This window comes from Mya arenaria, chromosome 8 (genome assembly GCF_026914265.1).
Source record: "Mya arenaria isolate MELC-2E11 chromosome 8, ASM2691426v1".
NCBI lineage: Eukaryota > Metazoa > Mollusca > Bivalvia > Myida > Myidae > Mya > Mya arenaria.
Window position 1 is genome coordinate 6,619,304 of NC_069129.1, and position 23,853 is coordinate 6,643,156.

The 23,853-nt window shown below is 34.5% G+C and overlaps 1 protein-coding gene and 1 long non-coding RNA gene across 2 annotated transcripts; one reads left to right on the top strand and one right to left on the bottom strand.

Annotated features, from left to right (window-relative positions):
* Positions 1 to 383: 383 nt before the first annotated feature.
* On the bottom strand, positions 384 to 14,229 carry LOC128242766 (uncharacterized). The gene is made up of 8 exons (XR_008262695.1): positions 11,781 to 14,229; positions 9,382 to 9,491; positions 8,794 to 8,885; positions 7,465 to 7,584; positions 5,389 to 5,606; positions 3,043 to 3,167; positions 2,161 to 2,257; positions 384 to 1,948 (listed from the first exon to the last, which is right to left on the bottom strand). It is a non-coding gene; the product is annotated as an uncharacterized LOC128242766 (long non-coding RNA).
* Positions 14,230 to 17,338: 3,109 nt separating this feature from the next.
* LOC128243944 (putative nuclease HARBI1) lies at positions 17,339 to 18,619 on the top strand. The gene has a single exon (XM_052961964.1). The coding sequence runs from the start codon at positions 17,339 to 17,341 to the stop codon at positions 18,617 to 18,619; it is 1,281 nt and encodes a 426-aa protein (XP_052817924.1).
* Positions 18,620 to 23,853: the final 5,234 nt, after the last annotated feature.

Here is a 23,853-nt window from a genome sequence, read left to right on the forward strand (position 1 = left end):
ATCATTGCTAAACTCCTAATCATCATCATTTATAATTGCATAATGGTAACAGATGAGTAATTTGTAATTGTAACATAATATGAATGTTATCTGTTGTTATCATAAAATAAGATATTAAAATAAGATATTAAAATAAGATTTGGTACATAACTTTGGAATATGCAAATGGGTTTCAAGCAGATAACATCTATTAAAAATCATGTCTATACCACCGTTTTCTTACATGTGAACACAACTGTTTACAGTAAATACAAATAAATGTTTCTGTTTCATGATGTGTGTGTGTATATATATATATATATATATATATATATATATATATATATATATATATATATATATATATATATATATTATTTACGTTATTATGTATTTTTTATTACATAATTTCAGTTATTTTAGAAAGATTTATTACAGAAATAAATATTTTTAAACAAAAGTATCAAGGATATGGGCTTATGCATAAAACACCATTGGAACAGTAATATTTGATATGTCTCGAAAGACTAGCAATGGAAACATCACACTCCTCGGAATTAGCAAATTATCATCAGATGAGCAAAAAACATGAAGAGAAAATGCAATTTCTCTTAAACTATCAGCATTCCAATTGAAAATAAGACATGTATATAATGATATCAAATGAACCTCAAACAGGGATTGACAACCAGATTTGGTGGAAAACATTTCGAAGCAATTAATTAACAAGAGCTGTCACAGAGACAGTGCGTTCTACTATTCCGTCGCTTGATTGAAAAGTTTTGGCGAAACATGCATGGATCACTTTAAATTGGATTAGAGTGATGCCAAACTTAATGCAAACTAGAGTTATTTTACTTGTTTTTTTAGTAAATTGGATGGTTTAGTACCATCGTATAAAATCTCAATGCAACGCGATACATCAAGTAGTTGCTGAAATATCGACCTATGTGTGCCTACATGCAACACTTTTACCAGAATTTCAAAGTCAAATAATACAGGCCCATTTGCACTATACTCAAATAAGTGTTATCTTACTTCATTAATTTGGTAAGTTATATAGATGGGAATACATATCCAAAGTTTCAATGCAGTAAATGATGTATTTACTAGAGATAATGGCTTAAAGCTGCACTCTCACAGGTTGAACGTTTTGACGACTTTTTTGGATTTTTTGTCCTGGAACAAGCCAATTTTTGAGAAAATCCATGTAAACCATTTATATAAGACTGCTGACAAAAAATCAGATGGCTGATTGTTATATAAAAGTTCAAAAATTGATATTTTATGCATTTTTCTTAAACCATTAGTAACGGTTTAAGCCATAAAACATTAATTTTGGTACGAAATATGAAAATCTACAATCTGATTTTTTTGTCAGCAATCTTATATCATTGGTTTGCAGATATTTACGACAAAAATTTGCTCTTTCCAAGACACAAAATAAAAAAAGTTGCTTAAATGGTCAATCTGTGAGAGTGCAGCTTTAAATGTGCATATATGCAAAATCTTAAACAAGATGTCCAATCAACGCCGACGCCGACATAATAATGCATAGTAGTATAGTTCTCCATTCTTCATTTAGTTCAGCTAAAAACAAAATGATTCTTACTTTCTTCAAAGACTCAAATACTGTCATAACAATAACAGCACTTTAATGAAAAAGGAAACCGAATATATCAGTCAGGAAAAGAATGTTTGTGCGAAAACATCTCTGAAAAGAAGACCATTGCCTGGATTTTGAATTTGAAAGTCATGATCTGGTTGATCAACATCAAAAACGTCCAGACGATCAAATATATATCCATTATCGAGATCGAAGTTGTGGAGGAAGGAGCAGGTCAATATTATCTGACAGCGTCTATGTGGCTGTACACGAAGGCCATATGAAAGGCAAGGAAACCTGCGCTTCAACACACCGTATGTTTGTTCAATAATAACTCGAGTCTTGACCAGGGCTCTGTTATATCTGAAATTTTTACAACAATCATATTATGGGCATATACATATACAATGCAATTAATGTTAAAGGTACTAGACACTAGATGGTCCCAAAATTGGCAATAACATGAGCCAGTATGAGTGAAATGTCACTGACACATCTAAACAAATTTTAGCACATCTTATCATTTACCTATGTTACATTTCTTTTAGTTGCCCTACTTGGCATGAGTATCTTACCTTTCCTGTGCTGGTGATCGTGTGTTCAGGTACGGCGTTAGAAGGTAATGGCGGAAAGGATAACCACTGTCACCAAGCAAGTACCCATCCATGACCCCTGTTCGATATATTATATAATACAACATCAAAATACATCAGACATAACCAAATGCAGTCAATAAGAACATGAATATTTACGCCTCACACTGCTTTTCAGCGTTCAACATGTAAAAACTATTAATAATCATTAACGCACAAACTTCTTAAGATATGAATTTGTGTTTTTATTATTTTACAGTTTGCACTAATTTAAGAATCTTGGATTAATCTTGGATTTAGAAGCAATGGTTATTATGTAATAAAATGGTACAAACATCTATTGCCAGACTGAGACACATACAATGGCATACTTCATCACTTGACTATTGTTCAATTGTTCACCATTATATAGTGGAAAGGAATTGTTTCAAAAACATGACTTCCTTTAAAGCTGCACTCTCACAGATTGACCATTTTAACAACTGTTTTATTTTTTTGTCTTGGAAAGAGCAAATGTTTGGCGTAAATATCCCAGATTCAAGGCGTACCAGGTTCAATTCCCTTCCTGGTCGCATGTGAGTGTGGTTGGAGGTCACCAAGACGCAGGATTGGGTTTTGTCCCGTCGCCGCCCACAATACAAGACCACACTCTCACAATTGTTAGGATAACTTTCTTCACAATTGTGGAATATGAATAAATTTTAACATCATTTCTAGCCCAGAACTGTATTTATTCCATGAATTATTCGATAGTAGGAAATAATGATCCTGTTAATTCAGACATTTTAAATACATTGAATGGCTTAAGTTTATAAAACAGTTAAGTGGTCAAATATGAACAGTATTAGTAAGTATTATGCTTACTTGTATGTGATCGGCATCTTATCACCATGGCTTTTCGAGTAACTTATTAACCGGCTGACCGCAGTTTCTCGCCATGGACAGTTTCCCTTGGACATTACCCAGACCATTTATACATGTTACACCAGCTGTAAGTGAAAGTTGACCAGATTATAGGTTTAAATCTTAAAATTCTTGGTCAACATAAAAATAACAGATGAAATCTTTCATTTCTCTTCATGAATATGTATTATAACAATTGTTAATCATATCAAGAGAAGAAGTTGAGGGAAATGGGTCCAACTCCAAGTTATGATTGTTTTGCAACTACCAAATTTATGCACATTTATCATCTACTGAAGCTCCAAGTTGCACAATAATTTTCCATCCACATTTGAATAAGAAAAAAACAAATTTTTAAAAGCATTTATCATGGGTCTGATTTATGATGACATTAACATACAAATTGATGACATTAACATACAAATTGACCCAGGATTTTTTCTTTATTTGGTAGAAGTGTTATTGGGGGTCCCCAGACATATGGACCATGCTTTTAAGCATACGTCTATTCCTCTTATGACGACTTTAACCATTATACTGCAGTGCTCCAGCCAGGATTTGAAAAGGGCAGGTTGCTATGGGAGATAGGGCACGTTTGATGCTCATTGAATGAGCCTTAACATGGGGCACTTGCAAGGGTCAATGTTCAATTTTTATAAAGACCTTAGCTGTTATGCACCAGTCAATTGTAACCACCGCCTCCCCAGGTCCGGGGAATGGCGGGGACTTTGACTTTCGATCCAGCCAAGCCCGGGTAAAATCTCCGCCCTGCGGGGAAGAACTGCTGGTAAAATCCCCGCCAAATGCCCCCTCACCCCAGGGACCCTAGGTAATGACCATTCCCCGCTATTTTTGGTGAGAAGACAAAACCACCACATTCACCCGGCACTGCAGGGCACCCTGAAAGGTAAAAGCAATGCCCATTTCCACCGCTATCCCCGGTATTCCCCCAGATCTGGCGGGGCCTTGGTTACAATTGACTGGTGCATTATCTTTACTTTAATGTCAAAATTATGTATATTTATTGTTTTAACTTATTTCTGAAAATTGACTCTGTCAAGCATAAGGGCACAGCAGGGTCATAGATTCTATATATGATAAAGAAACATAAATTAACAATATTATTATGGATCATTAAGTGATACAATAGCCTATTAGAAATAGTGTAGTAAAAATCGTAATAATAGGCAAACATGATAAATTATGACAACCATGTAGTTTTGTTAAATATCATATAAAAGTTTATTATTTAGACCGTTGGGAAACATTGTTTTAAGTTTATGGATCCAGAATGTTTCCTTACATACGTGGTCTTGATTATTATGAACAACATCCATGGGTAGAAAAGAAAAATCTGACAATGAGTCGTTATCTTGTGATTCAAAATGGATAGCAACATTTGAAATAGGGTTGATAAAACAAAGTTTTATATCAAATCTATGTGAATTCATTCTGAGAGACACAAATTGATTTGTTTGTCCAACATATTGAATATTACATTTTTTACATGTGATAAGATATATTACATCGCTAGAAGTACAATTCGAATCAAAGTGTAAATCATAGGTTAAACCTGTGACACTACTATGAAATTGTGAACTAACATTAATAGTGTTACAATGTGTACATCTATCTCTTAAACATTTATTTGACAAACACATTTAAGAGTACTGTTTATGAGACAATCCTGCATATTTTAGGGCGTCTATAAGCCAAAATAGGCTTAAATTTGAGTAGAGATTTGACACTTCTTTATCAGACAATTTCAAAAGGTCCCAATACTTATGTATAATATCACCAATATTTGGTAATGATTGTAGTAAAACATATTAGAAATGGTATGACTGGTTTAGCATTAGTTTTTGTTGTGCACAGCATAACGCATCATCCTGTGTTGTATTTCTAACTAGCGTAAACCCATCCTCTATAAAATCTTTAGGGAAATTTCTTTCTTCGAAATAGCTTTGCAAAATAGTTAAAGACCTACTGAATACATTATCATTTGAGATAATACGTCTGTAGCATTTAGCCTGGCTATATGGAATGCCATGTTTGCATGACATAGGGTGAGAAGAGGAAAAATCTAAGTATAAATGCATATAAGTTGGCTTCCAAAATATAACAGTTACTATATCACCAGAATCACCTTTAGATATCATTACATCCAAAACACCCTGCGTGAGGGTTAGGATGAACCTTTCTTACACAAGCTGCTATGGTAGATGCTTTTTAATGTCAATAATATAATTTCAGCTACACTGAACGGTGCACTCGAGGCATCAAAGATATGTGTATACATTCTTATACCTCAGGGATCTGGAGAAGATTTTAATGGGCACTGTCTGGGAATTGGTCACGCATCAGCCAAGGTGCAGCTGGGCAGATTGTGGAATCTGTTGTATCCTGATCAATCGGCAATACATGCAGATCTACCAGCCTTCCGTCAGTCAGTGGCGCTCTTGATAAATTCACTATGTTGACAAATGATGGGTCAGTTCACCTTCCGATGATGTAGGCCTGCTTGTCTGAAAAGTTACAATCATGTTTTAACCTTTCTTACAATTCTAAGTGAAAATAAGTATCTTCCATGGACGAGAGTGTAAGATAGGTTTGTCTCAACCTGAGCGAGGGATGTTTTGCCGAAATGAGGTTTACTGAGTTTCCATAGAACACCCTGCGCGAGGGTTAGTATGAACCTTTCTTACACGAGCTGCTATGGTAGATGCTTTTTCTCCGACCTCAGTTAAACAAAATAAAGTTAAAATGTATTTTTTTTTTCGCTGGAACTCTTGTCGGTAGTGAAAATAAATTGTGTATATCTATGAGTTAATTTGTGGTTGTCATGGATATGCGCACAGTGATTCAGATTATGTAAATAGTCATAACGTTCTTTATATAGTTCTGAGGAGAGTCCAGCATTATTTCTTGAATGCAGCGTGAAAACCTTTTTTGGTGCCATTTGAAGTGAGAAATAATTAATTTGGATTTTAAATATTGCCACAAGTTTCCATGATGCTACAGACGACGGTCTTTAACAAGGACAATACAAAAGGAGTTCCATATGGGTACTTGTTTTATCTTTGACCGTGGGCGAGATAAGGATTTCCAGCATGGCTAAACTTTGGATCTACTTATCTGACATGGGAGAAATATCCCTCCATATTTATCTACCCTGAGTCTGAGTCAAGGTTATGACAATAAAGAAATTTCAGCACTTTCCATGGTCAATCCGGGGCCATAACTCTTGAACCTACAATGAATCTGACTGAGTCATCATGGCATCAAAGATCAGTTGTTGTTAAAAGTTTTTGTGCCATTTATCAAATCAAAACATAAATGAAATATGGCTTAAAGTTCAAATATATATAAAAGAAATTGGCCTCTTTCATTGGCTCACTAGAACCCATGATAGAATCTGGTCTGTTTCTGTGAGGAACTGATATCTTATTGTGACTCAAGCTGTGTTTAAGTGAGGGTCAAATTGAATATAAAATGTCTCTCTTATCATGTTCACAGGGTATAACTGAACATAGTTTGGCTCTTTTAGGTGTCAGGGTCTGTAAGTCCAGAACCAATGACCGGATCTTACAGTTTCAGCATGAAATTCAAGATCTATAAAGGTTTAAGATTTTTTCACAAGTTTGTATCAAATCCAATTATTTATGAAGTCGCCGCCATATGGCTGCAATAGACAAAATAGTAAATTTTTCACCTTTTAGGTGTCATAAGCCTGAGATATTATGGCAATACAAGTTGTGTAAAATTCAATGTAAACTGTTGTCACTATCGTATTTACACTTTTAGGAATTGTGGCTGGACAGACAAATTTTATAAATTTTCTGGCCTTGATAGGCTAATTCACCATTATACAACTCGTCCAATGTATTAAAACCAATGTAATATGATAACACTATCATGTTTGACACTGTCATGATTTGTTTTAAATCAGTTAACAATTAAGCCCAAAGAAATATGCCTCAGAATCAATTCATTTTTCAACCACAGATAACATATATTGAATATGAAATTATAATATCTAGATTCTAATTCACCGCTTCAGACAGTTGGTGTACAAAATGTTTACATAAAGGAGTTCAACCTCTTGGCATTACTGGTCTTAGTATTATTTACCTCAGTTGTTTCAGTGTTCTTGTATTGTGTGTATTCTCAACTTGACCTCCTTATATACAGTTTCTACCATTTTATTGATGTCTAATATATCCCCTTTAAAGTCTCTCATTTCAGCCACCATGTCAGACAAGGACCCAAGTTTTGAGTTGCCATCCGGAAATAATTTTCAACTGCATTGGTAAGGATATCTTGAATTGTACATCTCTTAAATACATTCATATTCCTTGTCCCACCACCAGACTGGACTCTTACTTGTTTATGAGTTTGCCTAACAGCAGACTGGTGTAGCCAATCCACCTCCATTCTTAGGGTCTCATTAGCAGCATTTACATTCCCCAGCGCCTCTCATGGAAATTGTATGGAACAAACACCCTATAACAAATAACATGTATTTAAGCATATTCAAAATGATTCCCCATATCACTCACTGTGTTTCATTGTGTAAGTTTTACCCTAGAGGTATCATAAGTTACACTGTTAGTAGCTGAGGGTGTATGGAATGGTTTGGGTGAAGGCAGCCCCATTACCAGGACTGCACGGATTTAGATTACCCTGTTACTGGACGGCCTCCCACACGCAAAAAAAAATATGGCGGCATTCCTTAAGTTTACATTGTATACCAAGTGAGTTTGGTGAAAGTTTTCTTCCTTATTTGCCAACTCTTAGGCAACAAATCCAGGGCAGAAAGTATGCAGAAATGAGTTACTTTGCATCAGTAAGCTTCTGGCGGCTATGAGGGGTACACCACCAGGGTACTTGGCATCCAAGCCATACATTGTTAGACAGTCTCCATCAACAGTGGTGATTAGAATGCAGGCTCAACACTAGAACACCAGGTTAGTTTTCGTCTTGAATAAGAAATGGCATGAATCCTGTTAAGAAACAACAGTTAAACCAGATTTGATTTACTACTGGAAATATACTGATCTCTATTCTGTTGTCAACAATTTTGAACTTGCTCGCTCAACATGCACTCTGTGTTTTGCAATTTTCTTGGTTAAGTGATATCACCAGTTGACATTTGTCCGGCTCCAGGTGCAAATGGTGGAATTATCCATTTTAATCCCAGAGCTTCAATTTCATTTTTTATCCAGAACCCTTGATCTACCATGATGCCATTCCCCACATGTAGCCTCTTGCTGTTAATCAGATTTCTGAATACATTTAGCAATCTACTTTTCCATGTACTCTCCTTGTCAGATATTAAACCTGAATAAAGCATGGAAATATATGTAAATGAACCCCTTGGGTCAATACTAACTAAACTTTCAGTGTGGCGCTCGACTTATAGTCGGAATAACATTGGCTTTGAGATCTCAAAGAGCTTGGCTGCACAACATTTAATTCCCTTCCATCTTTTTTCTTCAAGAAACTTGACAATCGAGCAAGCCATCGCAAGAGATTTTTGTCTAGAAATGGACCTTAAAGAAAACCTCTGTGATTTTGTAACATACACCTGGCAGGAAACAAATATCACTCAAATTGATCCTGACAGAAGTTCATGTTCAATGGAAGAAATATTGTCAAAAATGTGTTCAGTATTTCGCAAAGTTTTTGGAAATGAAAAAATCAGAAAATCACCTGTTTCTGTAGAACTTGACATCGGATCTGTACTTAGATTTGCAATTTCAATTATTGCTGCCAGCGGACGTTTCTCATCATAAATAGGATTGCTGAAATACATCCGAAATATTAATAAATTTTTAATGTATTTATGTCCAATTAATTAAATTTATAAAACTTCACTTTTTGACTGTTAAAGTAAAATGGATTCACTCTGCCCTCAGCATAATGTACATGTATGTTAATGTTGGTTTTGTTTATGGTAAAAAGTTAAACATTTTGAAGGAAGTATCTGTTTTGAAATTCAAATAAAGTAAATTATTAATGCATTTAAATATATATATTGTTCTGTCAAATATTAATATTTTATTTATTTACATACTAAAAGGGTAATTGTTTGTTACAGTGTAAGGAACTTACACATGAAAAATAAATAATTCCCTCGTGGTAGTACCACAGTGACACAAGAAATACAACTTTGTGCTCACTCGGTGTAACCTTTTGAAACCAAAATCAATATATATTTTTTACGCTAAATTCTTCAAATCAATAACAAATTGACATCAAATTAGAAAATCCGACCAACTTTTATTAGCCATTTTATACCTGACGTCTACAGTATCTGTGCACAACTTCTTCTTCTTGGTACCAGCTCTGTTTCATGCCTTCTTTTTGGAGGACTTCTTGTTGATGCATGTTAAGCTGCTCTTGTCAAACTGTCATAGAATTTATATAAAATATAAGCCTATAAGTAAATGGTAACAAGAGAGGAGCTTGATATGACTATTTTAAGTTTGTTTGTCTTTTAATGAAAAGGAGTACAGTATTAAAATGTGAAAGTCTTAGTGCTATCATCAGCATTGTGAGCAAACTTGCCAAGAACACACAAAAGCTCTAAGGTTATTCACATGAGGCATGGTACACACGTGACCAGTAAGTGAATGTTAAGCTGGTTCACAAACATTTTATATGTTTTTACATGGATAACATGCTAAGATAACTTACTTGATGCGGTGTGCATCATTTTGAATAAATGTGCAATTACTAAGCATGTGTTGTGTTGTTATTGTATTTTGATAAGTTAATAAAGACAGAAAAGGTTATGGAAATTTACTTTCTGTTGCAAATCACATAAACTGATTCAAGGTTTAAACATTTACGTGATCATGATGATACTATGTATAAAAAATGTATTGCTTTTTGATATTATGAACTTTCAATTATTGTCCGATAGTAAACAGAAATGCTTGGTCCGATTTGATTCGATTATCAATAGCAAATGGAGTTTGATTTTCAAACACTAGTATGTAGTGCCATATAAATTCCTTGATCCAATTTACTTCAGTTTACCCAACTGTAAATGGGTACCAGCTAAATGCTTGGGGTAAAAGTAACTTCGGTTACGCAGGTAGGTCTCGTCACACAAAGCCTATAGCTGATTTTTGTTTGTTGATTATATGTGACATTAAATATTATTATACCTCACGTGACCTGTCCATGTTAAATTCTCATATACCCATCATGGGCATTTTAGTACTTACCGCTTTGACCAGTTGACATGATACTGTCACATAGCACATGCTTCTAAAAATAGGCATTTTGGGGTTTCCCTAGTCTGATATGGTAAACGCTTATTAAAATGTGTTGTAAATCTGGTGTTTGCATTATTTCTAAATGATATTTGCAGCAAAATGACAGCTGTTGTAAACAAACAATAATTACAGAATAAATTGATACAACTTGAAAGTTGTGTAATGGTGAAAAATCTTTTATTATGTATAACTGTGTTCAGTATAATAAAATAAATAGTGCATGGCTTTGCCTAGGGTAACAGTATTTCCCTCATGTTGACAGTATGTTATGTCACACTGGAAGCCATGCAATATTTATATAAAGTTTACCTTTGCCTTTAACAAATGTTACCATCATCAGATGGATTGCTCACAGTAACTGTTAACCAATGCATGTAGGTCTTTAACCTATGTCTATGACCTCATCAACAACACCTGGTGAATGTGCCAGTGTCTTATCCACTAGACTACCCGGAATGACAAGATCATTCCCATAAAAGTTGTATTAACATCATGATTACCAGTTTACAAGGAATGGTACAGTATAGGGCATACATCCAAACATGTATTTGGGCTTAACCAAAAAAAAATTGTTTTGGGCAGACAGTGTATGCTCGTTTGCAGAAAGAAAACAGTGAATTGCAAATCAGACATAATACTTAACTTCGATGAAAATGTAGGTAAGGTTTCAGGATGTTAAGTCTACGCTTACTCTGGGAAAAAGTAATCTATATGGATGCTTTATTTGGACTTGGCTCCATGAATACTGTATACATTAAGAACACAACATTTTTAGAATAAAAATACTAGACACTGTGTCAGTATCGATGCATGTAAAAATACACTCTTTACAGTGTACACAAATATTTTTCTATGGAAATTAATCGTTGTAGTGTGTGTGGGTAAGAACCAGCTGCCCGGGTAGCTCAGTCGGTTAGAGCGCCTAGTCCATATAAATATGCTTCAGAGTCTTTCACAATTTTTGTTTTGTCAACTCTACATGTCCAAATCCCACGTGTTCTTTTCCTAACCAAGAGTGACAGATCCCAGCGCTAAGTATATTGAGCGGAAAGATAACAGGCACCTGCTACATTTCAAAATGGCTTTGCTTAATTGATAAAAGTTGATCTAAATTAACTAATTTTTTGCGTTTCATTAAACACTCGAGGGTAATAATTAAAAGGTATTGGCTAAAATAAGTGTAACTTTTGTGTTTTTATTTAACAGTGAAGTGTTTAATAGTGTGGAGTAACAGTTGAAGAATAAAGTTTACATTGATATGGATCATTGGACTTGTGGCCTTTCCGCCAAGGTTTACTTTACTTGGGGCAGCGGTAGACGGCAGGAGTGCCTCTGTCAGCTTTAAATGTTAATGGGGCTGGAGTGTAGTGTGTGTGGGTTAGGCCCGATTAGCAGTTGGTTAGAGCTTCGTACCTGTGGTTCGTAGGTCGTGGCTTCGAGCCTCACGCCGGTCGCACCTTTACTCCCACGGTTACTTTATCAGGTCGGTATGAAATGCATACAACAAAGAAATAGTGTAACGCATACAACATAGGCAAAGAAGGGTTTTCACATTTGCATACAACATACACAAAGAAGGATGTTGAGAAACGCATACAATATAGAATAAGAACAAAAATATTGACAGTGAAATTTTATTGTTAAAATCAATAAATTATTATGTTTATGAAGTTTAGTCAAGTGAAAAATAGTTAATTCACTTTATTTTTGAATTTTGCTTTTAGAATTAAAACCTAATTGATTGTTTGTAAACTTTTTGTTTTGTTTGAATAGGGAAAAGAACCTTATTTCAAATCATTAAAATTGGTTTAATGGTTTAATATCTAGATTTATAAAGAAACAATCTATTATTTCTTTTATGAAAACTTTGAAATCGGGGAAAGCAAAGACACGGAACAACAATAACAAAATATAAATTTTAAGATTACCTGAAGAAGCATGAGGATTATAAAACCAAACACAGAATTACTTTTAATAACTTTCATTTCATCATAAGATGAAAAACTAAACCATTTTTTGGTAGTTGTAAAAATGTCTGAATTGATGATTTGTATTGTAATAGGTGAAAATAGGATTTATAAGTTCTTACCATTATTGCAAAATGAGAAATATAGACAATTATTAATATATTTTGTAAAGGGATAAACCTCAGATATTAAATTTGTTTAATAGTTTAACTTTTAATGCCAAAAAACAACATTTGATCTTTCCGTATCCAATACATTCATCAGAACAAACAATCCCAAATATATAAAATGATCCTTTTGAAATTATAAATTGAAAGGAAAAATGAGTAAAAAGGGTAGGTATATATATTTCGTGTAGTAAATTTGGTTATTCTGTTAGATTAAATTTGTAGTTATTACATGTGCATATTATATTGATTGCAATATTTGTGATTGGAATAAATTTATCATTTTTTTTTATAAACAATGGCTTTAGTGATAGGACATAGTCAGACAAAATATTTGTCAGAGTGCTTGGATAAATCGTGTTATAGTGTTGTTTTCTTTCCAATAAAATGAGTTGAGAAATAACAATCCTTTGATATCATTTATTGATTTCCTTATTATAAACTCCCCAAAATTCTGAGACAATACTCCAATTATCCATGATAGCAGGTGCTATGCAATCGTTTGTTTGTTCTTTATTCACACATCGTTAATTTAAGGGATGCCATAAAGATAGGTGTTAGGTGACAAATGAAAAATATATAATGAATCATGATTATGTCATTAATGAATCATAATTATGTCATTTGGACACCTTATGGCAGACCATACACATAAGTAATCTCCAATAACTGGTATTTTACTGGACAAGTGACCCTTAATTTTATTGGATAAGTGACCCCTACCAATCTGTATATAGTACACAGTTTCTGTGTATTGATCTTTTACTCTGCATTAACGCCAAAATTACTAATTAAACATCAAGGACTCCAAAGCAGGAAAAAAAAGATGTTTTTTAATTAAAGTTTGAGGCAAATTGAATTCATAAAATCCCTAAAATAGAACCATTACCAGAAAAAGAAAAATGTGAAAGCTTTGTATATCTTGAAAACATAAGAAATTATAATGAACTAGTTTCAGAAATGTTTCTTACTGGTCAACCTTAATTTGACTGTTAATGACAAAAACTTAACAAAAGGCTTTCTTTGAAACATATGGAAGCAGCACATATTTTGTATAGAACACATTTACTTAGTACGTAATACTATATAATGTCTCCCACTTTTCGATGAGGATGAAGAACGGTGGAAATATAATTTTAAAATGGACCCAACAATTTCGCCTGCATGTCAAATTCACCACACCCGTAAAGACCAACAAATATTGTGTTAACACACCTTCAGATAATTCAACAACCACTGAGGAATTTCTGTGTTTTTCATGCAATATTTAAGTAAAAAATTACTCATTAAAGTAAACAAATGAATGTACATTTATCATGTGTAAACCCTTTACATCCCACATGCTTCTCTGTTGTATTCATTATTTTTTATATAATATATTTATGCAAATGTGTTGTTCATTTCGGATACAGTTTATAATTGTTACATATAATTTGCAATAATTCTTAAAAATACATGTATGTCTTTTATCAAGTACCAGGTGCTTTACTAAACTTATGAGAAATTATTTATATAGATTTATTTTACAAGTTTCTGATGTATTGTAATCAGTGTGACATGATATGTTTCTGTTTCCTAAATGTACTTATATACTTGTAGTATACACAATGAATACAATCTTTATTTTATCCAATTGCAAAGTTTTCATAAACTTTTTGTTTCCTTCAAGCTATTAAACCAATTTTAATGATTTCATATAAGGATCTTTTCCCTATTCAAACAAAACAAAAAGTTTGAAAAACAAATCAATTATGTTTTAGTTTTAAAAGCAAAATTCAAATATAAAGTTAATAAACTATTTCTCACTTGACTAACCTCATAAACATAATAATTTATTGATTTAAACAATAATATTTCAATGTCAATATTTTTGTTCTTATTCTATATTGTATGCGTTTCTCAACATCCTTCTTTGTGTATGTTGTATGCAAATGTGAAAACCCTTCTTTGCCTATGTTGTATGCATTACTCTATTTCTTTGTTGTATGCATTTCATACTGCGCCTGTTTTATCGTTAATCCGAACTATTTCATCAACCGAATAGCTGTGTGAATTAACTGCAAATGTTGTGACGGCGTTTTATTTACAAAATGTTAAATCAATTTCGTTATTGATTTCATAACTTGTACATAAGATGTATCAGAGTTTACATTAGACAGTGTCCATTCGAAGGGATGTTAAATTGTGAAGGTTTTTCGTCTCCGTTGTTGTTGTCTTCGTGGTGGTGGTAATACGAAATTTCGAACTTTGGCTTTGTTGTCGCATATGATCTCGATATGCTGTCGACTTCATTCGTCGTTATCGTCTCGCTTTGGTAGACAATTATACTTTAAAGATACAATCTTACTCCAAAATAAGATTTACCACAATTTAATACAATTGTTGTGATATACCAACAACGATAAACAAATGTCGAACAGAATGGGTCTTATGATTGATACCGAGTTTAATTGGAAAGAAAGGTGCAGAAAAACGCGGTTTTTCTACCTAATGAGACCACAGTAGACCACAGAAAATATTTTAAGCATCTTTTGGCGTTTTCACCTATTAAATGCACGGTTCCAATCTTGATATAGGTTATTAATAGTTTCCATAAATGCATTATTTAGTAAGTAGTTCAAGGCTTATCAATACAATTCTATGATGTTATACATGTGTTTAGGCTGTAGGCCGCTAGGCCTGCAGACTTTTATAACCGTATCTCGGAAATCGCATCGGCAGATGGACATAACATTTTTAACTTTTAGCGAATTAATGCGCGCACGGGCGTAACAACCCCAGCGCGGTTAGAACTGCGTGGGTCAACGACCTAATTTACATTAACATTTACATCGAAAATACCTATGTAAGCAATCTGCTCTAATTGCTACGGACTGCGTTCTGCATATTGATCAGCTTGCTAAAAGTAGCGCCGTAATAAGTCTTCAGTCTATGTTATGCGGCTTTTCGTCATATAACGCACTTGATATATATTTTTTTAATAGGAGTTGACCACTTCAAGGTCCAGGTCGGCTTTCTTAAAATGAGGTAACTGTCTGCTAGATAGTGGTTGCACGCAAATACCTCGATCTCCTGTAGGGTAACCATTGAAGTTCACATTTGGACCTTACTCAATACCTTTACTGGGTCAGTTCCCAAAAACTGATATATTGGTTCATCAAATAATTAAACATAACGAAAAAATACTTTTGTTATTTATCAAGTTCAAACAATATCAATGTAGTTTGATACAATACTTTCTTAACGTCCCTCCGCACAAAAGACAAACACTTTGTTACATGGGGCAAGACTTCGATATTTATTTTGGCACATGTTGGAGCAGTGTGGCACACACTTGTAAACGCATACAAACAATTTTCTTTTCAAACAAATTCTCTACATAAATACTTAAATACTTAAACACTGAAAAGTTCGAACATATTGTTCCATTCTGTCTAAATGTTGCCCGCCCCTTCGGCACATGTCCTGATCAAACCTGTTTACTACCAGGAGCCAAAAATAAATAATTACACATTTTCAAAGAGTCTTAATTGCGCCTCTAATTAATTCTTTCTAACGGTGATACAGATTTGATCATATATCCTTCATAGGAATGACAGCCGCCCACGCAAAACACCCGCCGACGGTGGATGAATCGTGTTTATCCGTAGCGATGCACGTAGGGCCTAACTAAAGCAGATAACCCCTAATTCATTCCTCAGAATATAGGATATATACGGAACTTATCCGAACATGCATGTATAAACACATATGAAACATATATACAAACATTCTATTTTCGAATTTGTATGAAATAATATTCGATAAAATATTGTGTAATATCAAAAATAAGGGTGTTTACAGCATGAAGTTGAACATAATAATTTACATCTATTTCTTAAAGAATTCGCGCAATAACTTACTGCACTGTTAAACTAACAATGGAAGAATGTCACATCACAATAAGAAGGTTACATTAAAGATGCACTCTTACTCCCAGAAAAGATTTATTACAAATAATAATATTGTTTTTATATTCCCTAAAGGATGAATAAATGTCAAAAACCATGGTTCTTATGAAGAATATCAAATTTAAAACGAAAGAAATTAGCATAAAACACGGTATTTCTACCTTATGAGACTATAGTAGACCACAGTAAATCTTTTAGCATTCACCAATCATTTAATGTTTTTGCGCTTTCTGCTGTTAAATTCGCAGTTACAATCTTGTTATCAGTAATAAATATTTTCCATAAATGCATAATTTAGTAAGTAGTTGAAGGTTTATCAGCCAAAATTAATGTTTGTTATACTTGTGTATGTACATTGTATCGATTTTAATTAATGGCCCAGTTACACAGAAGGTCGGTCCCCAATCGGTCATTTTACTCGCTGTTTTGATCGGTTGTCATGCGTGATTTTAGTTCTGGTTTTCTGTGTAACTGGCTATCGGCGATGGACAACTGTTCAATCGATTAAAAAAACATTTCATGTGTTGCTGGTAGGTGGCCAAAAGTTACTCAAACGGGGTTGGATCGGTGATAAGGATGTTTTCATCGATAAAAATGCTAAAATACTATCGGTTTTTATCGTTTGTAAATCGGAGCTAATCGGAGCTAAATCGGGCGTACCGCTGAATAATCGGTGTTTGATAGCTAGTCATCAGTGGTTAAACACTTTCCATCTGATATAGCCGGTGATTCACATGTGGTCATCTTTGTCCGATCGGCGATATCGGTAATTAATAGCTTGCATATCTCTTGATATAGGTTGCTGTCGGTTCTTTTATTAAAACAACATGTTTAAGTGATGAGAACCGATGATTTATTTGCAGTTGAGTACTTGACCGAATAACATCATGGAGAATGGCAGAGCCATCCAGCAATTCGGTGTCATATTGCAGCAGCAGGCAATTCTCAATGTCAGATATGCTATTCAACTCGTTCAGCAGCCCATAGCTGTTCATAGACGTCGCCGAAGAAGACAAAGGAGATGGTGGTCCAGGCCCTGGTTAACCCAGGAGAGAAGGCTTCAATTTGGACAGTATAGCACCATTATTGCAGAGTTGCGGGAAGGGGACACCAACTCCTTCAAGAACTATATGAGGATGACACCGGAAATGTTCGACGAGCTTCTGCAACGCCTCGCGCCCAGACTTCAGAAGTCGGACACCCACTGGAGAAAAGCCCTAGATCCCGGATTGAAGCTGGCGGTAACACTACGGCACCTAGCAGCAGGGGATTCCTACCCTTCCCTCTCTTATGATTTTAGGGTGGCTAGTTCAACAATTTCCCTCTTTATCCCAGAAGTCTGCGAGGCCATAGTACAATCATATAGCGAAGATGTCATCCCTATCCCCAATACACCTGAAGAATGGAGGCCAATAGCTGAAGAGTTTGAAAGGAGGTGGAATGTCCCTCATGCATGTGGAGCTCTTGATGGCAAACACATTGCTCTGAGGAAGCCCCGCAGATCCGGCTCTGAATACTACAACTATAAAGGATTTTTCTCAATTGTGCTCATGGCTCTTGTTGATGCCAACTACAGGTTTCTGTGGATAGACGTCGGAGGTCATGGGCACATGTCAGATGCCCAGATATATAACAATTCAGAGCTCAGTGAGATGCTAGAAGATGGAACCATTGGCTTACCACCTCCAGAACCTCTTCCAAATGATGACCGTGATATGCCTTACTTCATTCTTGGTGACGATGCTTTTGGGTTAAGGACCTATTTGATGAAGCCCTTTGGAAGACGCGGCCTGGAAAGGGAGAAGCTCATAACCAATTACCGGCTATCTAGAGGAAGAAGAGTGGTCGAAAATGCATTTGGCATCCTGGCGGCCAGATTCAGAGTGCTTCTCACAACTATGCAGCAAACACCGGAAATTGCTGCAACCATAGTTGAATCGTGTGTGTGCTTGCACAATCTAATGAGGATTAGGTATCCCGGCCTACAACAAGCTCAACTGGACCAAGAGGATGACCAGCATAACCTTGTTCCTGGAGCCTGGAGAACGAATGAGATGCTGACTGCAATCCAGCAAGTAAGGGGCCATAATCGTGACGCAACCGACTACTGTAGAATCATTCCCACTCATCATAGGAGAGACGTTACGAGGTTCAAGGACATCCACTGAGCAGTTCTCTGGGGAATGCTGCTGCTTGGATCCGCCACTACCGCTTCCGTCTTTAGCACCAACTGTACCACTGGCACCGTGGCAACAAGCACTTCCCCTGACGATGGATCTTTTTGTGATCTGTGGGACCTCATCAGAGGCAGTCATGGGGGTCTTGCATTTGTCGGATTTCTTAAATTTCTTTTTTGCAGGCATTGTCAGAGAAGTTAAGTCCAATGTGGCGCGGATTAAACTACTGCAGAAACTGGAGCAAAACTACTGGCGATGGCCTATATAATACCGAGCAACACCCGACATCACCAATCGAACGCCGTTCTGTCTCCGACTAGCCACCGATTAGTCACTCACAAAATCTGACTGGTCACCGATCAAAAGCGTCTGGCAACCGATCAACAGCCGATGAGTACGTATAAATACCGATTGGCCATTTACAAATTAAACCCACCGATGACACGATGGCGGCAATCGATCGATCACAGATTGAATCCCTATTAACCACCGATCAAAACCGACGAAATCCCGCATTTTGATTTTCATCTTTATTCTATCGGTGGTAAGTATTAGTTGATCGGTTGCCTATCGGTGGCTCATCGGTGATATCGGTTGTAGACAGGTTGTCAATCGGTAATTTGTAAACTAATTTCACCGATCGAGAATTTTAAACATGTTTAAAAATCCCAATCGGTTATTTTTCACCGATATAACTTATCTTTTCCCAATAGCAGTTGATAGGTGGAAAACAGGTGACCAATAGGTGATATCAATGTTAAATACGTTGTCATCGGTTCACTTCTAAAAAAAACCCGATCAATCACCGATGGCTGTGTGTAACTGGGGTGTAAGAGTGTAACTTTAATGTAGGGTTAAACAATTAACAATAAAATGTCACATCGATATAAAAATGTCACATTTATATAAGAACGTCACATCGATATAAGAATGTCGCATCAACACCTTAATGCCACATCAATATAAGAATGTCACATCAATATATTAATGTCACATAAACACTGAATTGTCACATCAATATAAAAAATCACATACCATTAGAAAGTCAAACGAACATATAAAAGTCACTTCAGAATTAGAATGTAACATAACTATTCAACTCTATTATAATGTCACAACAATATAAGATTGTCACATAAATCTAAAAGTCTTATCATTCAATACAATGCCCAAAAATAAAGCGTCGATGTATTGAATATTTCTTTTTCAATTGTGTTTCCCGGTGAAAAGGCCGGATCCAGTTTAGCAATCAAGCCATTGTGTCATCAGTGAGGTGTTACCCATTGTGTCATCACTAAGTTGTCACACAGGGCCAAAAGTTCTTAATGGAAGACAGGTATACGTGGCCTTCGGGCTGAAATTGTACGAAACAACAAACTATCAATCATGTTTAGATATCTTGATGACAAGACCATTATCCTTGAACATAACAAGATCAGCACCATCATCAACAGCCCACCATCATCGTTTTAACCATCGTCATCTCCGTTTTAATTTTAATCATTAACTTTGATATCAGTTAAAGTTTAAATCTTTATTGTATGAATGCAATTCGAACGAAGTAGAGTGATAGTTCAACGATATATCAATTAAATAGTATCTGTATTTAAGTTCTAAAATTCAATCAAGCAATATTTTCATTATTCGTACCATTGCAAATGCCACTGAGCATCGTACAGGTTGCAAGAGGTATCACTTCCGAGTTGCAAGGTGGGACACTTCCGGTTTCCTTGACACTGAAATATTGAACCACATATGGGTCGATTTCATGGAAGGTTGTAACGTTATTGTTTGATGACCGTCAACAGTTGTATCAAGTCAACTGAATGAAGAGCATAAACGTTATTTGTGAACATCCAACCTTCCCTTTAAACAAGAAAACACTGTACCCAAAACATAAACCTAAGGTTCCTAAGACTATTAACGGTCATTATTTGTATAAAGTGTGATATGGAGGTATGTAACCTAACTGTGTAATGGTTCTGAACAACGCTGTAAAGTATGAACGCTTAAACGATAAGTATAGCCCTCCTTATTCTTCCAAATTGACAATCAATAACACTAGTATCCTCTGTACAGTGACTATAACTATTTTCATCAATATAACAATTGACCATTTAAGGAATGAATTGCGGGCTTGATGTCATTATCGGGGTATGAACGCAATTGGGCTGGTCTAAGTGTGTGGAGTCCGAAGGACTCCACGCGTACTTTGACCAGCCCAAATATATGTACAACGCAATCATTGTTATATCATTTATTTTATTCACAATGCTTACCTGCTCCTGTCCAAGTATCATACGTGATATGTCATCCAAAGCTTAACGCATGGGGCATCGATTCCAAACCGGATGGTGGGACACACAGCTGAAACAATGAAAGAACACAGTCACTTATAGTAAAAAACGTTCAATATATAGGTTTACAAATATTTACATTGACACATTTAAAACATATAAGAAGACACAAAATTATAGTTTAAACATGTTTACACAGACCGGATTGCCACTGTAGTTGCATTGCGCTTCTTCGCCAACTCCGCTGCAAGGGATGGCTGGCCACTTCAGGTACCGTTGACGATGTAACAATGATATTTAAATGAAAAACCGATCCAGTAATATATTTCAATAAGTAGTTTATATGTAAAATAAGCAAGAATCATCATTAAATAAACAATCGTTAAACATGTAAATTAAAGTAGAAATAAACAAATATCATTCAAAATCAATTAAATAATCTTCATTAAACAGATATATTCATATGAATTAAATTAGTTTTATATTGTTTTGCACTCTCATTTCATAAGCCTTTCCTATCAGTTTCTTATATACCACGTTTAGTCTTATACAAATGAAGCCCCTCCAATATGAAACATTTTATTTAAAAATACTATAGTTTAACATACACGAAAAAGAAATAAACATTTTCTGCTACATGGGTACGGTTAAATAAATCTTGGGAAGGGATGCTGGTGCCTTTTAGCATTTTCACTGTAAGATTTATAAAACCAACAAAAAATGCATTTTCAATTCTCATGTATTTGGAAAAAAATAATTATTAATTCGAAAAACTTTGATATGTTTAATAAAATAATTCATTTATTTTAACCTTTAAAAATGATGTCAATATATTTTAATAAGGCTATGAAATATAAAGTGACATACTTAGTGAAAACATTATTTTAAGATGGAATATTTGAATTAACAATACATATCCAAATGGTGCAAACAAAACCTTATACAAAACATGAGCAAAATATTAAATATCTTGGTTGACGAAGTTGTCCATGTAAGCTTACTAAATTGGACTGCAACTGTAGCCGCAGCATCATTAATTTGAAGAATCAGTGATATGTTTAATAAAATAATGAGTAAATAAGAACCTTTAAAAATGTTGTCCATATATTTTAATACGGCTTTGAAATAAAGAGTGACCTACTTATTGACAACATTCTTTTAAGATGGTTTATTTAGAGAAACCAATACTGATCCAATTAGTGCAAACAAAACCTTTTACAAAAAAGTGAGCAAAATATTAAATATCTTGGTTGACGAAGTTGTCCATTTAAGCTTACTAAATTGGACTGCAACTGTAGCCGCAGCATCATTAATTTGAAGAATCATTGATATGTTTAATAAAATAATGACTAAATAAGAACCTTTAAAAATGTTGTCCATATATTTTAATACGGCTTTGAAATAAAGAGTGACCTACTTATTGACAACATTTTTTTAAGATGGTTTATTTAAAGAAACCAATGCTGCTACACTAAGTGCAAACAAAACCTTTTACAAAAAAGTGAGCATAATAATACATACTTTTGTTGATGTTGATTGTCCATTTTACCTTACGTAAACTGGACAGCAATTGTAGCCGCATTGCGCCTCTTCGCCAACTCCACTGCAAGGGGCATCTCTCCGGTTGGATGGCTGGCCACTTCAGGTACCGTCGATGATGAAACAATGATATTTAAATGAAAAACTGGTCCAGTAACTTATTTCAATGAGTAGTTTATATGTACAATAAGCTAGTATCATTATTAATTTAACAATAGTTAAACATGTTAATTAAAGTAGAAATAAACAAATATCATTCGAAACCATTAAATTATGTTCATTAAACAGAAATATTTATATGGATTAAATAAGTTTTATATTGTTTTTGCACTCTCATTTCATAAGCCTTTCCTACCAGTTTAATTTATACCACGTTTAGTCTTATACAAATGAAGCCCCCCAATGTGAAACATTTTATTTAAAAATACTATAGTTTAACATACACGAAAAAGAAATAAACATTTTCTGCTACATGGGTACGGTTAAATAAATCTTGGGAAAGGATGCTGGCACCTTTTAGCACTTTCACTGTAAGATTTATAAAACCAACAGAAACTGCCTTTTCAATTCTCATGTATTTGGAAAAAAATAATTATTAATTCGAAAAACTTTGATATGTTTAATAAAATAATTCATTTATTTTAACCTTTAAAAATGATGTCAATATATTTTAATAAGGCTATGAAATATAAAGTGACATACTTAGTGAAAACATTATTTTAAGATGGAATATTTGAATTAACAATACATATCCAAATGGTGCAAACAAAACCTTATACAAAACATGAGCAAAATATTAAATATCTTGGTTGACGAAGTTGTCCATTTAAGCTTACTAAATTGGACTGCAACTGTAGCCGCAGCATCATTAATTTGAAGAATCATTGATATGTTTAATAAAATAATGACTAAATAAGAACCTTTAAAAATGTTGTCCATATATTTTAATACGGCTTTGAAATAAAGAGTGACCTACTTATTGACAACATTCTTTTAAGATGGTTTATTTAGAGAAACCAATACTGATCCAATTAGTGCAAACAAAACCTTTTACAAAAAAGTGAGCATAATAATACATACTTTTGTTGATGTTGATTGTCCATTTTACCTTACGTAAACTGGACAGCAATTGTAGCCGCATTGCGCCTCTTCGCCAACTCCACTGCAAGGGGCATCTCTCCGGTTGGATGGCTGGCCACTTCAGGTACCGTCGATGATGAAACAATGATATTTAAATGAAAAACTGGTCCAGTAACTTATTTCAATGAGTAGTTTATATGTACAATAAGCTAGTATCATTATTAATTTAACAATAGTTAAACATGTTAATTAAAGTAGAAAGAAACAAATATCACTCGAAACCATTAAATTATGTTCATTAAACAGAAA

Excerpts from the sequence above, each read along its gene's own strand:
- LOC128243944 (XM_052961964.1), top strand. The coding sequence starts at position 17,339 with ATGGAGAATGGCAGAGCCATCCAGCAATTCGGTGTCATATTGCAGCAG.